This window comes from Coptis chinensis, chromosome 3, assembly GCF_015680905.1.
Source record: "Coptis chinensis isolate HL-2020 chromosome 3, ASM1568090v1, whole genome shotgun sequence".
Taxonomy (NCBI): Eukaryota; Viridiplantae; Streptophyta; class Magnoliopsida; order Ranunculales; family Ranunculaceae; genus Coptis; species Coptis chinensis.
The window spans coordinates 222,149-243,295 of NC_141458.1; the positions used below are offsets into that span (position 1 = coordinate 222,149).

The 21,147-nt window shown below is 35.6% G+C and overlaps 3 protein-coding genes across 9 annotated transcripts; all 3 read right to left on the bottom strand.

Moving 5' to 3' along the window:
• Nucleotides 1-350: 350 nt before the first annotated feature.
• LOC147506965 (BAHD acyltransferase DCR-like) lies at nt 351-4,544 on the bottom strand. Of its 7 annotated transcripts, none has more exons than XR_015217503.1 (4): nt 2,719-4,544; nt 2,552-2,631; nt 1,908-1,984; nt 351-1,083 (listed from the first exon to the last, which is right to left on the bottom strand). XR_015217503.1 is itself a non-coding variant. In XM_086599692.1 (3 exons), the coding sequence occupies exons 1-2, from the start codon at nt 4,438-4,440 to the stop codon at nt 2,595-2,597; spliced, it is 732 nt and encodes a 243-aa protein (XP_086455818.1). In that variant the 5' UTR covers nt 4,441-4,531; the 3' UTR covers nt 351-1,083; nt 2,552-2,594. The 7 variants fall into 7 exon arrangements, 2 of the variants coding, with proteins under 2 accessions (XP_086455818.1, XP_086455817.1); XR_015217501.1 differs by having other exon boundaries at nt 2,552-2,615; nt 3,730-4,531; XR_015217500.1 differs by having other exon boundaries at nt 3,730-4,531.
• A 9,212-nt stretch (nt 4,545-13,756) lies between these two features.
• On the bottom strand, nt 13,757-14,707 carry MAKR6 (membrane-associated kinase regulator). The gene is made up of 2 exons (XM_086599694.1): nt 14,033-14,707; nt 13,757-13,912 (listed from the first exon to the last, which is right to left on the bottom strand). Exons 1-2 carry the CDS (start codon nt 14,655-14,657, stop codon nt 13,905-13,907), a joined length of 633 nt encoding a protein of 210 aa, XP_086455820.1. The 5' UTR covers nt 14,658-14,707; the 3' UTR covers nt 13,757-13,904.
• Nucleotides 14,708-16,948: 2,241 nt separating this feature from the next.
• On the bottom strand, nt 16,949-20,407 carry LOC147506967 (CAAX amino terminal protease family protein). The gene is made up of 5 exons (XM_086599695.1): nt 20,240-20,407; nt 19,633-19,898; nt 19,400-19,552; nt 18,442-18,513; nt 16,949-17,675 (listed from the first exon to the last, which is right to left on the bottom strand). The coding sequence occupies exons 2-5, from the start codon at nt 19,795-19,797 to the stop codon at nt 17,007-17,009; spliced, it is 1,059 nt and encodes a 352-aa protein (XP_086455821.1). The 5' UTR covers nt 19,798-19,898; nt 20,240-20,407; the 3' UTR covers nt 16,949-17,006.
• Between the last annotated feature and the right edge of the window lie 740 nt (nt 20,408-21,147).

The following is a 21,147-nucleotide window of genomic DNA, read 5'->3' on the forward strand; positions in this document are numbered from 1 at the left end:
ATTCATGACTATAAAGTACGGTTTATCGGAAATAATAATAATATGTAACCTAAGAAACTTAGCAGGATTATATGAATCTATTAGGATAAAAAATTTTAATATGACAAAATATTAGAATAATATAACAAGAAGTAATAGAGAAAGAATTAAAATTAATATTGGGTGGGCGTGCAATCTTTATTTTTGACTAGCAAGATGCACGTGCTATGCACGCGATGTTAAACAAAACTTGCCGAAAAGTGTAAACATACACGTGCTATTATAATCTTACACCTTATGCTCAAGAATCCATTTGAACATAATAAAGTATTTATACACGTGCTATGCACGCGGTGTTAAACAAAACTTGCTGAAAAGTGTAAACATAATTTGGGTGAGCACACTCTTTATTATGATGTATCTGATATAAGACAGAAAGGAGGAGAGAGGATCTCAGATCCACCCCAATTCAAAAAAAACCACAAAAACTCTAACTTCAGGGGAAAAAACAGTCTAAAGAAAGAAAAGTACACCAGGGCTTTGACGTACAATGACATAACGTGGTACTTCAGGCTAGAAACAGAGACTACCTCTGCATTAGCAGCCATGTCCCAAAATGCTTGAATAGCCATGTCTGAAAACAGCATCGTACTAACTACCAAAGACTTCTCTACTATGAAAAGTTCCAGTCTTCTCAAACACAACACATTTCACCTGGAGCCAGAGTGTTGAAATCCAATGAATCATCTTTCTACGCATTTAGTCAATAAAATGTGTTTAGAATCAAAGACAAAATAGAAGATATAAAAAGTTACATATAACAGTTTTGAATGTTTATTAACAGATATTAGATACAGTTTCTTGCTTTGTGTGCTTTTTCAAGAGCATTTCTACCCTTGATGAGAACGCCTTGGGAAGCACCTATTCATGTGGAAATCATGACAGCTGTTGGGGTAGCTGAACCCAGTGCACATGGGTAGGCAACTACCAGTACTGAAATACCAAACTGCAGTGGCAGTTCAAATCCATCAATAGCTTTAGAGTAAACACCGCCTTCCCAAAAATGAGCCAGTCCAACCATGTCATGAGTGCTGCCACAACAACCTGCGAAAAATGGAGGCAACTACAAACATTGAACCAAATTTACATATGAAAATAGTACACAAATGAACTAATTACTGCTAATTTCATTTTTTTTTATTGGCAATGCAAGCCTGTTTTAAATGAGATCAGTTTAGCATATGAGTTGCTAATTTGTAATTCATAATTCATATTGATTAAAATGAAAGTTGACCACCAATAATGCAAAGCAAATTGATTACTCAAATACAGCAATAACTTATGGACAAACTACATAACTATCTTTCAGACTTGTACTGGAGTTTGTCATACCCTGGGAGTGCTATGCAGTTTGGAATTTTACGATTCAATCAACCCATCAATCATAAACTTAACTACAATGAAATGATGCCATAATGATATCCTATTATCATGGTGCCTTAACAACATCTACCAGTCGCCAGACCCACCACAGAGATTGAGACATTCCACACAGTGTATAAAGAGACTGTTTACTGTCATAGTGAAGGTCTCTACATTCTGAAGGTCAAAAAGCAGAACTGAACCAAGAGCATATCAAGAAAAATTTCATGCTAAACACGACCAAGTGACATGGGGATATCCTGAAGGTTACATGTGTTTCAAATAGTCAACAACTCAGCATCACTTCATGTCTAAGTGCAAAAGAGATAGACCAGAGGTTACAACATAAATATTGTTTAAACCTGATAATTAACAACCAGTGTCTCCAAACCAGTATTACAATATAAGCTTTGCAAAAAAAAATTTAAACAGCCCAACACATACAATGTCCTTAGAATCGTGACATAGCCCGGGACAAATACAATGTCTTCAAATGTTTTACTAACCTCAAGGTACCCTAGTGAAATAGCCGGACATACAATGTCCTTAGAATCGTGAGTTCTTCCCCTGCTTTTTGACATTGCTTGGTCATGATTAAAAATGACAACTGTTAGTATTTGCAATGATAGCTTTTTAAATTTGATGAAAAATAAAGCATATAGGATCATACCAAAATTAAAAGACAATTTGCAATTGCCGCGATAATGACTTTTAGGTGGCTTCTTATCGGGTGCGATTGGCTTAAGGACTTGTTCCATGTATAATGTTGAGTAAATTCTATATAGAGATACTACTGTCATAGTGAAGGTCTCTACATTCTGAAGGTAAAAAAGCAGAACTGAACCAAGAGCATATCAAGCAAAATTTCATGCTAAACACGACCAAGTGACATGGGGATATCCTGAAGGTTACATGTGTTTCAAATAGTCAACAACTCAGCATCACTTCATGTCTAAGTGCAAAAGAGATAGACCAGAGGTTACAACATAAATATTGTTTAAACCTGATAATTAACAACCAGTGTCTCCAAACCAGTATTACAATATAAGCACTTGGTAAAAAAAAATTAAACAGCCCAACACATACAATGTCCTTAGAATCGTGACATAGCCCCGGGACAAATACAATGTCTTCAAATGTTTTTACTAACCTCAAGGTACCCTAGTGAAATAGCCCCGGGACATACAATGTCCTTAGAATCGTGAGTTCTTCCCCTGCTTTTTGACATTGCTTGGTCATGATTAAAAAAGAGAACTGTTAGTATTTGCAATGATAGCTTTTTAAATTTGATGAAAAATAAAGCATATAGGATCATACCAAAATTAAAAGACAATTTGCAATTGCCGCGATAATGACTTTTAGGTGGCTTCTTATCGGGTGCGATTGGCTTAAGGACTTGTTCCATGTATAATGTTGAGTAAATTCTATATAGAGATACTGGTTCGCATCCGCGTCAATACAATTAATTGGGAGAAACTGAGTTAATATGGGGCAGGAATGTTTTTCATCAGCTAGAAGTTCTGGAAGCTCTTGATGTTCAGCGAAGAGCAAATGGTGCATATTCTCAACCTAGATTTGTAGAGCAGATACACCGGGGTACAATCTATTAAGAGGGAAGTTCAAGATTCTTGGAAGAGATTCTTGTAGATAGAGCCACTGTGTAGGTTGAAACTTGAAGATTTCAGCCTGATTATGTCATTCATAAGAGTTGGCTTCTAAATAAACATGATTAAATCTCTTGTACACATTAGAAATATTTTACTCATTTCAGTGTAGCACACACCTCTAGGTTGGTGTCAGAGTCATACTTTATCAACAGCAGGGGTTATATGGGACAACCCATATATATAATTATATATTGTGACCAGAAACTTCATTGTGTAGATAAACAACTCATCCGGCATCATGGGTTGGGTATATAGCATATGTATGAGTCATGTGTAGATTAGCCGGTGCAAACCCTTTTGGAAACCTTACATATACAAGTAATAATACTAAGTATCCTAGCTCGCACAGTTAGTAACACTACACAAACTCAGTGGTACATATACCAACTTGTAGTGGTGGTTGTTGAATATATCCCACAGTATCAACCAATGTTGACACTTATGTGTAGATTTTAATGCACACACCAGCTATACTGCATTCAAAGTTTCAAACGTCGATTCTCTATTTGCAAATTCTACAAATAAGCAGAAACATACCGTGAATTTTCTAACTCTCACTAATTAATGAGACTAAGCACAAACCACGTTTTACTATGTGATTATGCTATTATGAATTACTTCAGGAGATCTCTTACTTTAGCTATAAATTATAGGAACTGACCTGCACGGCCAACAATGGCCGATGAAGTCCCTCTAAGTTCATGACATTGGTGCAGGGAATGATCTCTTGCAATATGCTTGAAGCATCCTCCTTTGCCAGTTCAGCTATATCGACATCGTCGGCAACCGCCTCTGCGACCTCCACCCCCGCATTCTCATCCTCATATTCCACCCTCAATACTCCCTCCTCATCTTTCCCTAATTTTCCTGCCAAGGGATAAAATTCTTCCAAAACAACCCCTACTCCTTCCTTCAATTTCGCCACCGCATCTTCAAAATCAGCACCCTTGTAAAGTAACAACTTTTGGTTATAGTAAAAGGTCACATAGGGAAGATCAAATGTGACCAAATGACATTCTTTCTTTCCTAGTTGCTTATTGGGTACCACATTAGTCTTGTTAATGACTTTCACCTTAGCAACTCCCTCTTCTTTGCCAAGTTCACCTGTAATTGCTTCAGTTACATATTGAGGAAACGAAGCTGGCATTACATTGTATAGAAACAATAAAAGCCACCAAATTGAACAAACAAATCCAATTAACCAACAACAATTGTCAAAACAATTCCACTTCCTCTTTTCTTCTTGTCTATGTTTCTTCTTCTTCCCCTTATTCTTACTCTCTATTTCTTCTTCTTCTTCTTCTTCTTTTTCTTTTTCTTTATTTTCATTTAATAATTTCGAGCCACCTCCTCCTTTTCTCTTTCTCAACATCGAGATTCGTGTTGGTCTAACTTTTTAATCCTTCATACAACACTTGTTCATCTTCTTATTATGAGACATTTAATTATTGAAAAGCTGATATTTTTTAACGTAATATTTGTCCAATTAGAACGAAACGCGTGGGGTTATGTGGAACGTTGATTTTTCTATTATCTTATCTGACAGCAAACGAAAAAAAATATATATAAGAACCCAATAATAAATAATAAATTCAAACTTTCCAACTAAATGGACGTCCAAGAAATACCTTACTCTCTCTAATACATTGTTGAATTATATGCACAAGTAAGAGTGGAAGGAACTGGATTTCAAAACAGTAGAGTGTAATTCTTATATAAGTGGAATTAACTCTCCACACCTCTCTATCTCTCAATTTCTCATTTTAGTTATAAATTCTCGTATGTATATGTATATGTAACTTGTAATTCAAGTAATCTAAAATTAAGCTAAGTAGTTTTAGTATAAAATCATCCGTTAAATTACTTTTATTTTCACGAGCTACAAGGTCTCACTAATTGAGGACCTATAACTTTATGATCAATTAGGTACATAAATTTAATTTAATAATACTCATACACGAGCTACAACGTCTCACTAATTGAGGACCTATAATTATATGATCAACTCAATCAGACTTACCATACCACTGACTATCTGGCAGGCGGAGCACTACGAAGTAAATACTCCCAATCTATCTGAAAGTTTTCAAATATGAAACATCAAAACAGAATACTACTATTCCACTTGGAATCCCAGGAAGGTAAAAACAAAATATTAGGATACTACTTCATAATTGCAAAATTAAACTTCCTAAACAAACTCAATATACCAATTCTTTAGACACTCAACTACCAAGGTTACCTAAAGAAACTAGTTCAACCAATCATAAAAAGAACTGCCCGAGCTATCTCAGGAAACCAATTCTCAAAATTAAAGCATTTCAAAATTCTAGGAAAACAAACTTACACAACATTGGTCAAGTTTTCCACTTGCAGGGGCTCAATACAATCTCCCACATGAAAATAAACGAATTCCCTTAGCAATACAAAAAGATCCCCAATCAAATCGGCATGAACAATACTACTTGTCAAAGCATCATCACTTGCATCTTCAGCTAGCATCACATGCGCTTCACATGTGACCTTTTCTCTCATCAGTTCCGTTCTCTCCAATCAACGAACTAATGAGAGGGGGTTATGTGGAGAACTAATATACATTTTATTAGCATTAATTGCTCACATGTTCAGCCAAGCAGTTGAGCATAACCACATCATCACTATCATCTTCATTGGTTTAATTTGGCCCTCAGGCTCTCAACCCACCCCGACCCGGCCCTCAAAATTGCATGCTTAAGCCCTCAAAAGTTGCCCCTCACAGATTTGAGGGGCGGGCTGACCCACCCCTCATGCTTATAAGGGGCGGGCTAGGGCATAGGTTCTGAAGCATGAGCCCACCCCTCATTAAACCCTCATTAGCCCTCACTTAGCCCTCATATGTTTTATTGTTATTTTTACATTATATTTATGTATTATACTATAATTATCTAAGTTGTATAAAAAAAATCACTAAATTAGTTTTCAATATGGGATAAATTAGAACATAGCATAACATATGTGTTTTTTGTAATTGATTGAAGGATAGATATATAAGTCATACATAAAAGCAAATCCAACCTAATAACATAGTTAAGTATGAAAAATATAGATGTATTAATAGTATCATCTCTTCCACCATCTCTATCTCTTTTTTTTTGTTTTTCTAAAGGCATAAGAATTAATTTTGTATACTTAGTTAAAATTGATTTTATAAAATAGCTTTTAAAAAATTTACAAACAAACATGTTTATTGAAAAACTGTTTTTAGAATAAATACTTTTTCATAAAAATATTTTTTAAGAAAAAATAATTTTTTGAAAAAATGAGAACCAAACACCCACTAAAACTTAAAACCCAGAGTATTGGCATAACTGCTAAAACTTAAAAAGTAAGGCAATGGGTTTAGGTCGGGCTTAAAGTGAAATGAGCTCCAGATGCGTTAAAGAGCCCTCCAGATGGCTTCAATAGAAAACGGGTCAGGGTGAATTGGGTACGTACGATCGACTAAACGTAATATGCAATCCACAGTTACATTTGTTTTTTACGTTAAAGCCAGAAGGGGTGGGTTTGCTATTATACAAACCGGTGTATCTTATCAAATATATATGAGTACAAAAGTAAGCTGGCACTTAATTTTTTTCCCCTCCAAAACTGGTCATTAAAAACTCTCCTCTTCTTCTTCTTCTTCTTCTTCATTTACTCCCGACACTTTTTTCAACTTCAAGAAAGTCACTAGGTACGTTTCTTTTCTTTCGTTTTTTTAGCTCTCTAATAAGTAGCTAGCCCCTCATACCTAGTTTTAACGTGGAGTTGTTTGCTTCACATATTCAAGAAAGCTTTTTTCTCTTACTTTTGCGTTTCTATACATGTTCTTGGAAGAATGTAGGTACTTTAGTCCCTGTTTTCTTTCTTTTGATTACTGTTTAATGGTGTTTGTTTGTTGTGTCGTTAAGAAAAAAGAACATCAAAAACAAAATAGATTGTTTTCCCGGTTCCGGTTGTTTTTCTTAAGCCCAACACATAAAAGTTCAAGGTTTTTTTAGGGTTTTAGATCAAAGAACCTACACCATTTTCAAGTTTAAATACAATAAGTAGTCTTCATCTAATAATATTTTGTTATGTTAGTGATTGAATTGTGTTGTGTTATTATGTTTATGTTCCTCGTAATATTATTTTCTTACTTTTCTTTTTCAAATAACATGTTTTGTTTATTTGTGTTACTGGTGTTGTTTTTTAGATGAATGTTCATGTTATTCAATGATTAATCGGATTGTGTTGTTGTAGTTTTAATGTTCATAGTATTATTTTCTTGATTTTCTTATATGTGTTTTCAAAAATATGTTTGTTAAGTATTGATTAGTAAAAGATACATTAATTGTAGTTTAACCTTAAAAATCTAATATGCTAATTGTTTAATGTGATTTTTTTGTTTTGTTTATAGATAGTGCTATAAATGGATTTTGTTAAGAGTGAAAATTATGAATTAAAAAGTTTAAAGGGTGCTATGGATGTTTTTCGTGTAAAAAAAACAAGTTAAGAGATGGAAATAGATTAAAATATATATATAACACATTATTTAGATAAATATACCATAACATATATAACTGATTGATAATGATCTTTAACTCCTTAGCAGTATATCACAGGTCCTAATGTACAAGATGGTTCTATTTCTGTTCCCTTGATAAGAGCTCAAAATTGTAGTTTTAACTCTTTAATAATATTACATTTAGACCAATTATGCTTATAATAAATAAGAGTTAGTATTGTTTACGTGCTTTTGTGTATTTAAAGTTTTAGAGTCAAATATGTGAATAAATATATCACTTTTATAAGAGAAATGAGCAAAGGTTGGTATTTAAAGAAGTTAATGAAGTAAAAAGCCAAGTTTGTTAGGATAAAAACTTTTTTAAATTTGGTTATTCAAAGTCAATGCGGGTAGAAATAGAGCATAAAAGTCAATAAAACTTCTACAGGCCTTATCTTTGGACTCAGACCTCGGAACTGGGCGTTTCATATGTCAAAACGACCGTCTCGGAAAGAGCTTTCTAACAGTCTAGGTCTTGATCCAATCAGAGAAGTAAAAGTGGACGAAAAGTGTATTGCAATAATTTCCAATAGATAAACCCTTTTTGGACTTAAATAATTAGGTTTTGGGCTTGATTTAATGGCCCAAAACATAGCTCCAAAACTCATGCAAGAAATTATAAACCTAGCCCTCTCCTATATAAAGAGGACTAAGGCACAACTCTAACTCTCTCTCCCATTAATTAGATAATAAATTAGTTTTATTTTTTAGTTTTAAAACCTAGTTATTGTTTTATTAGCCTAGTCACCATTAATTCAATTCAAGTTATTCTTAATAAAATAGTTCTTCATTATGTCTTATTCTTATTCTTTTAATTATGATAGTCTAATGAATCATAGTTAAACCTCCATTAGAGGAGTTTGATTGAAGCTATAATGAAGACTTGAGGTGTTAGTGTAGAATAATTGCAGTAAAATATTACACTCTAGAAAGTAGTTAATTCACTGTGAGAATGAGTTTCAATTGACTCATATGTTAATTATTAATTGGTAGAGATTGTCATGAATAATTATGGATTAAAAAGACCTAACATTTATGTGAAAACAGAAAAATTAAGATTGCAACAACTATATACTAGCATATTAAGAATTAATTAATGTGGAATCAAATCCCCCTAATGCTCTTATTCTCATTCACATATTCTCATTAAATTGCCATAATATAATTTATAACATCTTAATTAGTTATTTTCACCATATTAATATAATTAAACCATTGCTCTTATTGATATTATAGAATTATTTAAATTAGGATTATTTTAATTATTATATAATTATTATGTCTAAGCAACTAGGAGTGGAACAAATTCTGACTCCCGTTATTGCATGATAATTGAGAGTATAACTTTAATAACAATTAGTGTAAAAGCATTTTTTTACTTCTTCTTGGCATAATTAGTTAAGATTAGGTAAATAAATAGTTTTTATAATTATCACCCCTCTCTAGTAAGATTCATTTGTGGCAACGAGATTCGTAAGACGGTGTCTCAGATAAATGCGATAGGTCTTGGCAGCATAGATAAACCACCAAAATGGATTACCCTGAAGGCACCAATATCTTTTGTTAAGACTGATAATTTATGTTACACTGCTTGCCCATTGATGATTGGAGATAGGCAGTGCTCTAAGAAAGTGGTGAGGATGGGAGAGGCAAGATGGCACTGTGAGAGATGCAGTCAAGAGTTTGAGGAATGCGACTACAGATACCTCGTTCAAGTTGCAGTGCAAGACCACACAGGGCTGACTTGGGTAACAGCTCTCCAAGAGTCAGGAGAGGAGATATTGGGAATCTCAGCGAAGGAGCTTTATTCTTTGAAGTATGAGGAGAAAGATGATTTGAAGTTTAAAGAAATTATCTGTAATAGCCTTTTTAACCAGTTCTTACTCAAGCTTAAAATCAAGGACGAATTATATGATGACGGGCAGACTGTGAAGATAACTGTTGTGAAGGCAGAGAAAGTGGATCCTTCTTCAGAAAGTTGATATCTACTTGATATCATTTAAATAACAGAAGAGGAACATTCTGCGAGTTGCAGAGATTTTTTAGTAGACTTGAACATTCCTTTCATGCTGCTGCCTTCTGACTCCGTGTGTACTGTACATTGTAAATAGGTTTAAGAAATTGTTGGTGCACCTGAAGTTCCAGAAGTTATATTTTGTAGGTGGATTAAGAAATTGTAGGTGCACTTGTACTTGGGTCTAGTCATATTGCTGTTCTTACTGTTGTGTTCGTTTGTATGTCTGGATATTCCACGTCTACTCCTTGATAGACTAACTCTGATCTTCTTGCAATTTCTCTCTCAATTATAACTGGTTTTTCTTTGGTAGTTATGCTAACTGCTGCATTAAAGTTGTCTTTGTTAAAGTGTCTCGGGCCGAAGTTAGCCCTTGAAGTGTTAGCGGAGTTGCATGGGGGAGACTGCGGGAGTCACTCAGCGGGCAGAACAACAGCACACAGACTGATATGACAGGGCTATTTTTGGCCACACATGAAAAGGGATGCCGTGGACTACGCCAAACGATGTGAGAAGTGCCAGAAGTTCGCTCAGATGATCTTTGCACCAGCGGAACCACTACATAGTGTGTCAAGTCCGTGGCCTTTCGCAATGCGGGCAATGGCTAACTGCTGCATTAAAGTTTATATTTCAATAATGTTTAAGATGTTTCCTTTTCTACATTATTTTTCTAAACTGAAAGTAAAAGATCCAAGAGCGATTAAGGATTGCTTATCCGAATTTTATTCCTAATCCGAAGTGTTATAGGAAACCAAATCGATAGATGCCCTATTTATATCTCCAAGGGATTTTGCTTAACATCTCAACTAGTACTTATTTTTTCCCGTTTAGCCAGCATGAAGATGAGAGTCAGCATTAGTATGAGCACACACATGAGAATTATGAAAGGATCCATTATGAAAAGGCACTGTAGTATGACAACATTCGTATATGGTACTTACTCTACTACGAAGATGAGTTACTTGACTTACTTCACACTAGAATTGATATATATACTCTTGGCTCTGGGATTTGGAGAAGCACAGAAGAAGAAGATATTCCCTGTGGGTGGTATCCATATAATTCGTATAACCGATCACAAGTGTTTGTAAACGGAGCTTTACACTGGCGAATGCAGTTGAGAAATTCCGAATTGGAGTATTGTATGGGTGCCATAGATATTGGAGATGAAAAATTCAGAGCATTCGGAGAGCCTCCTCGGGACAGAGGGATAAAAGGAAGAACTGTGAACTCCCTACGAGAGTTTCTTTGTGTGATTGATGAATTCAACGATCATATTGTCATATGGATTATGAAACGATATCGGGTGGCGAGCTCGTGGACTAGAGAACACGATATTAAGAAAGAAATGTTTGGGCCATTACAAGGAGTGTCATTAAAAACTTTAAGTACAATGAACAATGGGAAGCTCTTACTTCAAGTTGGTGAGTATCAAGGTTACTGTGATTTAGAGAAAAATGAATTTAAACAGATTCTCATCAATGGAATTCAGTCGCCTGCAAACGAATTAAAATTTGTTGATGTTCACGTTGGCAGCCTCGTTTCTCCTACAGGCAGTGCTGGTATAGGTGAAGAGGATAAAACTCTATCTACTAAGACTCCTAGGCCTAACGGGCTGAAAAAGAAGGTGAATAAAGGTGAAAATGCTCCTTTCTTTACTCCATTATGTTTAATGGACTTAATTGAATGACATGAACCACAAACTCTCACCTGCTCTGTTTAATCTGGATATTTTTATATTCTTTATATATTTTTTTCGTTGAGGTGATTCTTACTTGTAATGGTTTGAGATGCAAGTCTTTAGGTTAATTTGAAGCATTTTGGTAGTTATTACCATCATTTTCTATGAATTACTCTGGATACTTTTTCTATAGTCACAAACACACACATATATATTTGGCACAATGAGCATATACATTTAGGCACTAGTATGTAGAGCATTCCCAATGCCCACAGGTGATTTTGCGGGGAAATAGCAACTTGTCATTCTTAATAGCCAAAAACAAGCACCGAGTGCAAGGATGACTATAGAGGTAGTTTTTTATAGCTACTTGTGCTACCTTCATAACTACTAAGTTGTGAACTTTGGACGGAATGTTATCCCGTCCGGGTTACAAAACTCACCAGACGGAATAAAACATCTCGTCTCTCGCTTAAAAAAATACATCCATATGGGATATTGGATGAAACATCCCGTCCCCTTAGTCAAATTCGCGAAGTTACAAAATGAGGAACTCAAGAACTTTTAGAGGCCTTGTGACACTCAAATACATTTCTAGACCATAATCGGTCTTGATTTAACATTTTGAACCTTAATGCAAAGAAAGCAGCACCCATTTTCCTTATATTTATGAGATGATAAAATATGACAAAAGCTCATGTACAGCATGTCATAGGTGTTAGGTTTAAATCCATTTCAAATTTCAAAGTTAATAAAAGTAAATTAAATCCTTGAAAAAAAATTGGACATAACCTCATTTGTTTTATTAATATATTCATATACAGAACTTGCCATTTTTTTCCTAACCCCCCGGCGTCGTTGTCACCTCTCTAGTTCAGCCTGAGGTGTACCCCTTCCTAACGAAGCATTAATGGTTCCTCCAACTCTTGCACACGTTTATGAAGCTGTAACGTTTGATCTTCCTGATGTTATAAGTACTCAAAACTTTGGCATAAGTACTCAAAACTTTGACGAGAGGACTCGATCCATAAACGACTCACGTATGGCATAAGTCAGAGAGTTGTAGTTAAGGAGCTCTGACTCTTCCTCCTATTTAACAAAATAAAGGCATGTTACACATTATAGTTAATAAAATTAATAAATCATGAATAAATTTAAAGCATATTAACATGACTAACTACTCAAACTGTTCTGACAAATCTATGACCTGTGTGGCATTTGCTGGTGCCTGGTGGAATAGGTATGCTCATCTCTTGCCCTTAAGTGAAGTTTGGTGGAAAAGATGAAGATCTTTTGTTTGTTTGGAGTTTGTAAATGTAGACTGAGGGGATGGGATGTTTCATTCCGTCTCGGTCATCTTTAGACGAAAAAAAACATCCCGTCCGAAGTTTAAATTAAGTTTAGTCACCTCTACATTGCGCAACTCCATGTAGTTTCTCACTAAAAAGGTAACTATATATGAGGGGAAATAATCCTATATAGAGCCTATGTGAAGGTAACAAGTTGTTGCTTGCATTGATTGAGAACAAGTCCTATGGTGGGATATAATTGACGTTGATTATTCCCATTTGGGGTTGATGGGGGTAAAAACTGTTGAATTTGCCACAATAATATACCGTGCATACGAAGTGTGGACTTCTTTGTGACAACAGTTGACACAACTGATTGTTGATTGACTTGCTTTTGCAGAAGCTCGTGCAGTCCTGATTAGATGGTTAGTTGTTGTTGGCTTAGGTGAAGATTTAGTAAAACAAATAAAGAACTCATGCATTACGGTCCAAGCCACAAATGATTAAATTTTCAATACAAGCCTGACTCGACTTGGCACCAAAGATTTAATATGGACGGATGCTTGCTAGTTCAAAATTTCCCATAAAAAATGAAGTCAATGTGGGTACGTTAACTGACCAATTTGAAAAGAAGATTACAGGGCTCTATGTGCATAGAGTTTATGCTAATTTCTCTAAAGAATGTTGGAATGATTTTAATTGTCTTTTTCACAGAACCTTAGCAAGAATTTAATCTCCAACACTATGCTGCTCAAGAACTCAATCTCCAGAGATAATGTGAGCTACAATGGTGCTAAGGTTGAATCTGGCACTACAGAGCACCCCCGCGTGTACAAGAAGGCGAGAATCTTTTCTATAACACAAGCGTACTCTTTCTTTTCGTGTGGAGAGCTCAGTTGCGCCTCACCCCTCAACCAACCATATTTGAGAAAAGATAGATTCCAATCCTAAGAAATCTGACACACTGCTTAAATTAATACCACATATGACATGCAAGGGAGACAACTACGTAACATAATGTTGCATGTTTCACAAAGTTTCTAAGCATCAAATGGCTGATCACATACAAAGCTTCTTCTACCTTAAAGACAAAAGAGTCTACACTCTACAGTATATTATGCACCTATTCAGGAAAAAAAATTTAAAAACAAATGAATGTGTGGGGTCTCTTGATGAGACTCTCTCCTCCTTCCCTTGTTAATTCATCTTTTTTCCTATAAACTTTTTTCTCTCTTTATTGAGCTTCTGAGGCTTTGAGCTTTGAGTAATTGAGTCCAAACAGCATTTCTCATTTTTCTGGAAAAAAAAACAAAAACAAAAAAGGTACAGAGTTAGTTATGTTGCAGAACTCAATAATAAAGATTCACCAACATGATTATGAAATCAAAACAGACATTAAAAACATCAATGACCTACCAAATGACCTTTTGCAATGAAGAACTGCCTCTTGAATAGACATCTCAATGTCATGAGACCAATCTCTAATGAGATAATCTGTACTTGTCCGCGGAGATGTTCCCTTTGACGCGTCGAACTCCGTACGTGCATCAATTGTTTGTGTTATTGTAGTAGAACTCGAGTCGCGTACCCTTTTGGATGGTTTTTTTGAAAAGCATAGATGCTTCTTTAAAATTCTTCTGCATGACGACCAACAGTTACGGATAAATGAACGATGAATTCGATTTTTTGGTAGCAATAGTCTACAAGATTCTAAAGATGTAGGAAGTGTTGGAATGGAATCTGAGGTGTGTTCCTTTGATGGAGTGAGGAAGTAAGGCACTAGGAGACCATTGGAGAACACTTCATCTGCATGAACAAGTAAGGGAGGGAATTGAGAGCTAGAAAAATTGAAGTCTTGAGTGTCCCCTAAAGATGTCTTTGAAGTTATTGCCATCTTTGGGTCCATCTCAATAAAGGCTGCCTCATCTGAGGCTTCCAGGGAGGCCCTGAAAGAGTCATCTAAACCGTCAAAAGAGAGCTTTAGATTTACTACCCACTTGAAGGAGAAACTTTCTATGGAAAGGGGTGATGAGGTTTCCATGGCTGACTAATTTTTTTCTCTTTGAAGCAAGTTGTATATATGAACTATGAAGAGAATGAAGTCTATGGATATATGTATTAAATGGGATGTTTACAAACTTGTCCTTTTTGGTACAAGCATACAAGGTTTTTTAATGACCATAATAACATTTGATTAAAATTTTGTAATGACTTTATTTTTTATTTCGTTTTATTTTATATTTATTACTAGATTCATTGTTTTGATATTTTAAAAAATTGAAAACTATACTATTTTAATTTATAGAAAATTATTTTATATTAATCACTAGGATAAGGCATACAAGACGGCGACGCTACCAAATACCTAAAGGACATACATAAAATGACAACTTGGTTTTGGAAGAATTTATAAAGGATTTCCTATTTGTGTGTCTTTTATCAAAAAATCATTTTCGAAGTTAGATTGCTCTGACTTTATAAATTATCCCTATTGTTGCTTTAAAGTAATCCATTTATTACTTAAGTTTTTTTTAAAAAATAGATATGAAGTTTAAAACAAATTTGTTGAGGACCAAATAGATTTTTCTTCTGAAGTTTCAAAATGGTTTAAATGGTATATTAGCTCTTCATGTACATAAATGCAAATATTCGGTGAAAGTTAATGATAAGTTAGACCATCCACCACAGATTGTTTTTGGAATAAAATGATATAGCAGTTGTAGAGTACACCTTCTTCACCCTTGATTAGAGACTCTGCCATGCAATACACTCTCACTCCTTGTCTGATGGAGGCCCAGATATGATAGCGCAGGTACAATCTGCCTACTCTAGAATTTGATTAAATGATAAATGTGTCCCTTATTTGCAATTTTAGGCGATTTAAATTTTTCCTAAAGCCCCTATTAATTTGGCTAATGTGGACTATCAACGAACAGTTCTATATTACTAGTTGAGTAATAAAAAATTGGGGAATTGAAGTGCCTGATATGAATCTATATGTTATATATGGTTTGGCCCTAAACATGCCTGAGGAGATATTTATACAATTTTATACACTCTTGTTCCTAAACATGCCCCATGACATATGGTGTCAGTTTAACTATAAAATAAGCGAAGGATCAGTTTGCGTGCAGCAGGACATAAGGTTAAGGTAGTGTGCTGCTTCAATTTGTTAGAAAACCTTTACAAAGGGCCGTCAGGTTAAATTTACGAGGCGTTTTTTATGTAAACCAAAACATCTCCAAGATATTCTTTGGATTTAGTGAGATTTTGTGTTAAAAATCAACACAAGTGAAAAGCTAGGCCATTATATACGCAACTGATGATGCAATCTAAAAATTGTTAGAACTCTTTCTAATGTCATGAGCATCTTAATATCTTAGCGTCCTAAATTAGCAAAGAAAAAAATATCACAACCTCAAATGCTAAATAATTAAATAACACATGACCAACATATCAACATATATTAGTGCATTGTTGGAATTGTTCCCTGTCCTTTTAGTCGGATCAATTATTGAAAGACATGCCTGATGCCTGGGACTAGAACTACTACAGAAACAAACATTTTGTGTCCAGAAGCCTGTAACGTAATGCTTTGGCAGATGGTCTCATGGTCCTCAAGTACTAAACTATATAGGGGGAAAAAGGAAAATAATCCTGAAGATGATATAAAAAATCCTGTTGGAAGAAGAAATATTGACCTTTGAAAATCCTGTGTGCTATATTTACCAAGTACACAAATTGATTGGCCTTCACAAAGAAGAGAATGACATAAGAGAGGAGGAAAATGGACCCCTCTATCTCTAGTTCAAACAGTGCAAGTAGTGATAGATACTAAAAAAGAAGAGACCAAAAACAGAAAACAAGGGCCAGTGGAGTGGTCGGAGAAGGAAACTGACAGTAGCTTGAATATTTTGGACAAATACCAGAACAGAGAGTGACATGAAATTCATGGTCTCGGTCCCCTTATAATGGATGTCAAAAATTGAAACTGACACAAGAAAAATGATGAATTCTAAATGAACGTACTTCATAAAAGTAAGTAAAATGTTTAGAAAAAGAATTGACACAAATTGGTTTATATGAGCATACGTCTTAATTTCGAAAAATTCGGTCGATACGATTTTTGACAAAATCGAAAATTGACAAAATATTGTTTTCTTTGAATTTCCCATGGTTTATCATTTATCAATCTTAAAGTTTTGCTTTACCTGGTATTATTTGGGTTTATGTAAAACTGATTTTAGGAACTACACACTCAGAGCATTAAGCTTGAGTGCCAACTCTAGCATGATAGGCAAAGATACAGACACAACAGTATACTCATCCGGGGAATCAAAGAGATCAATTGATCCTTACTACAAAGAATAGAGTACAAAATAAGTGTACATTATTTCATCAGATTTAAGAATACAAAAGCGTTCCAGAGGCTGTGCAAGAGCATTGGTGCAAAAAGATTTCTTGATCTAGTGAAGACAGCACCCATTACCATCCCGAGGAAGATGAGTGGCAACATCCTTTGTGCATTAAAATGTGCTAGAGCGAAAACCACTGAGCTCACCAGGATTGAGCACCAGACAGGCATGTACTTGGTCAAGGAGGGAAGTAGGAACCCCCGGAAGACAATCTCCTCCCACATTGGCGCACATACAGCCACCACTACTGCATACAGGGCCATAGCTACTGGATCCCTTGCCACAATGGACTGTTCTACACTTGATACACTTATTGGTGAAGATTGCAGGTGGGGAACAAGGTTGAGATTGACCTGTGACAACCGATTGACCAGGGGAAACATGAGGCACCCCAGGCCGACATCCAATTGCCATTTTCCTCTCAGGCTGAACTGGAACCAATCAGATGGAAGCGGTCGGAACCTGTAAAGGCAGCGGTGGAGGATAGCTATCCCAGCAAGGCCTTCAGCCACATCTGTCAAAAGGCTGTACAGGGCCTGGCCTCTGTATGTCAGGGAATCCTTGCTGAAGCCTGCAGCATGAGTCAAAAATGGAACTATCCAAGATCCCACGAACCAGAACGAAGCAATCCAGAGTAAAATAACCTGAAACACCAAAAGATTTTCCATGCTTGTTCTTCTTTGATTTGAAAATACTTTCACGAGATATAGTTTGTGTCACAAATAGAAAAACGAAAATATAAAGAGAAGTACCAAAGGCACCAATAATGCCAAAGGCACAATGAGGGGTCACAAAAATAAATCTTATGGGACTTGCTCGGCATGCCAGAGATAAGATAAAAGGCACCTATAATGGAAAAATTGGGGTAGCACAAGTCACCGCTAGAATTTGTACTATGCTACACAATTATTCTGGATTATGTCGAATCTAACACTTAAGACGGTCACTCAGAATCCCAAGTTCATGGAACTTAGGCTACAAGCAAAAGGTATAGGGGATTAGGAGGTATTTTTCACTAGTTGAGGTTGCACTTTAGTAATTGATGCAACCAACTTAGACCTGCTCCATATTTATTAGGAGGCACTTACAAGCTCAGCCCACAATACATGAAAAGAAGGGTTATTTTATAATTATCATTGATATCACTAACCGGACTTAAGATAAACAAAAGATCTATACAACCCTTATGCAAACTTTAACGAGAGAATTCATGTAACTAGATATCTCAGACTAGCCTCGTGAATTTCAGAATGCACGTGTATTGCTACCTTGAAGGAGAAATTAATAATTTCACATAAAGTACACATCCTCTCCCCTATCTCCCCAAAGACAACATGAACACACTAGCAGTTTATCTAATCAGTGTGTTTCTGAACGCATAGAAATTTGTATGTGAAAAGGAGAGCTTACCTGGAAAATCGTTTCTGCTGTCCATGGTACTGTCCAAGGCTGGCCAGGTATCCTGAAAATAACACCAACCGCCTGGAAAAATTCAGGCCCAAAATTAAAACTGGACAAAGCTAGTTCATATCATATCTACATTATTGGCTGTAAGCTTAAAGGTGATGCCTCAAATCTCACCTTATAAGTGAATAAGGGTATATTCTAAGTAAGGTCTGTTGTGTTTCCTCTGAAAAGAGTGTAGTTTATTAGCCGTGTGTGCATTGTAATCTTGATTTCTCCCCTTAATGCGATGGAAAATCTCGTAGGGAGAATGGTATCAAAATGTTCAATTTGATCAAAATAGTGGGATATGAAGCACCGATACGTCTCTAAGGGTGAAGTATCGGTGTCCGACACGGATACGCCCCGATGTGTCCGATACATGTCGGATACGCAATTTGGAGTATCCGATTTTATAATTATTTTTTTTAATTTCCAACACGCGGGGACACGCCAGAATAGTAATCTCACGCATACAATAAATTTTTGAGAGAGAAAAGAGGACGGCTTAGTTAGGTTTCAACCCCTCCTCACACTTTTCTTATATAGGAAAATAGTCAGTTTACAATATAGTCTGCTGGCTCCGTGCCCTTCTGTGACGGCGAAATATATATATATTATTCAAACGTGTCCATGACGTATATTTTTGAAAATGCCATGTCCACGGATCCGTGTCGTGTCCTATCCGTGTCACGTGTCGGTATCCGTGCTTCCTAGATAGTGGGTATCGGCCTCAAACCCAGCTTATCCGTTTCAACAAAAAATACGATCAACCGTTTCATGTCGTTTTGGTGAATGCAAATCACTAACTAACTCTATACTCTATACAGCAAATTAGATTTTCTGTTACAGGTGCCAAACACTAACATATATAAACTTCATATAAACTGTATCAAATAATAATAACATCACAGTAATAACATACCTCTTGAAAGGTTGTTACAAAATCCTTCTTTATGACACTTAATTCCTCCAATTCAGGCTCCACCAAATCTTCAAGCAACTTGTCTTCAACTAACTCACTCTCAGAGCCTCTTGACGCAAACTCTTCATGTCTAAAACAACAAACTTTTCTTTTCTACAATACCAATAACAACACATACATAAATCTCACAATGTTAACAAGAATAAAAAAATTGAGTTGACTTGTTAACTAACCTTGTATAAAGATGTGGAATCAGCTTCAGTTACGCGTAAAGTACGGAAATTTGACAACGAAGTAAAGATTCTATTATTTTGTTTCAAGACTTTGAATTTAGAAAATTGAGGTAATACAAGTGATGGGAGTGGTGTTGTTAAACAATGGCAACAAGGGTTTGCCATGAAGAAGTACTAGAATAACTGCATAGCACTGGGTGCGAGCCGCGCCGCAGAGCAAGAGATTTTCTGTTCCTCAAAAAATGAGAACAAGTATTATTTTGTTCCTGAAAACAATAGAAAGACTATTAAAGAGATTAATTCAATCTGGTTTACATCAAATTTACCGCATATGATCTCCCATATGACCATTTCTCGCCATAAAAAACAGTTCTTTTTCGTATGTGAAAAGAGCCTGAGCCAAAAACTAAAAAACTAAATTCAAAGTTGATTGAGCTGAACCAATATTACTAAGAGGCTGGAATCCAACTTCATTACTGCCAAGGTAAAATTAAGGTGTGAAGTAAAAATACATCAGGAGTTTAAATTGCTTTGATGCCGGTGGTTCATTCAATCACAGTTGAGCAATAAACAATGAACAATTAGATAGTCAAGTATTTAATATTACCTTCTTCTTCTTGTTGTTGTTGTTTCAATGGTGCTCTAGATTATTCTAGAACCTTCGCCCCAGGCCTCATCTCTTTTTGGTGGAGTTGGTTTACCGTTGGGCACCCAAAATGAGGAAGGACAAAATGAGAGAGAGTTTAAAGTTAAGATTGAGTTGTAAGTATTGTCAGTAACTGTACCTAACAGTAAGTTACACATAACCTGTAGTTGGTTGTTGGGCCTCCAGCCCAGTTGTGTTTCAGCAAACAGTGTTGATGTAGCACTGCTTCTATAGTTCTATTACTAGTATACTGCAAAGTAGTGGGAGAGAGAGAGAAGTTAGGGCTTTGGGTGAAGAAGAAGAAAGAAGGAGAGAGAGATGGGTTTCGGGTGGAAAGAGATATTAGATAAAAGAGTGTTTGGCGAAGAAGAATAAGAGAATAGAAATTGAGGACAGACATAAACCTACTAAACCACTTTTTGAGCCACGAACTCTCACTCAGCCCAAAAACGTCACTTACTTGTGAGTTGGTTAATTCATAATTGTTCAACTTTTGTTCTTTCGTATTGGCTATAAGCATTGAGAAGTTCATTTATGCAGCAAGACATAGTAATGGTGTTGTCCATTCTCTTGTTTACAAGACCCATTGTTTCATGTTAATTCTCCACCTACTATGTTAATTATTTTAGAGCATTCCCAATACAGGTGGATATGGTGGGTTTGTGATTTTATTCACCTATTTTTTAGTTCAAAATCTTTGTCCAATACAAATGTGAATATGGTGGTGACTATTTTCCAAAGTCAAAAGAAAGGTGAAATCTTCAACCGATATAGTGGCTGAGTTGTGAACTTCGGATGTGATGTTGGATTGCGTCTTGTGTGCTTTTTTTTTGAACGAAATATTTCATTCCGTCTCACATGACTTTTCG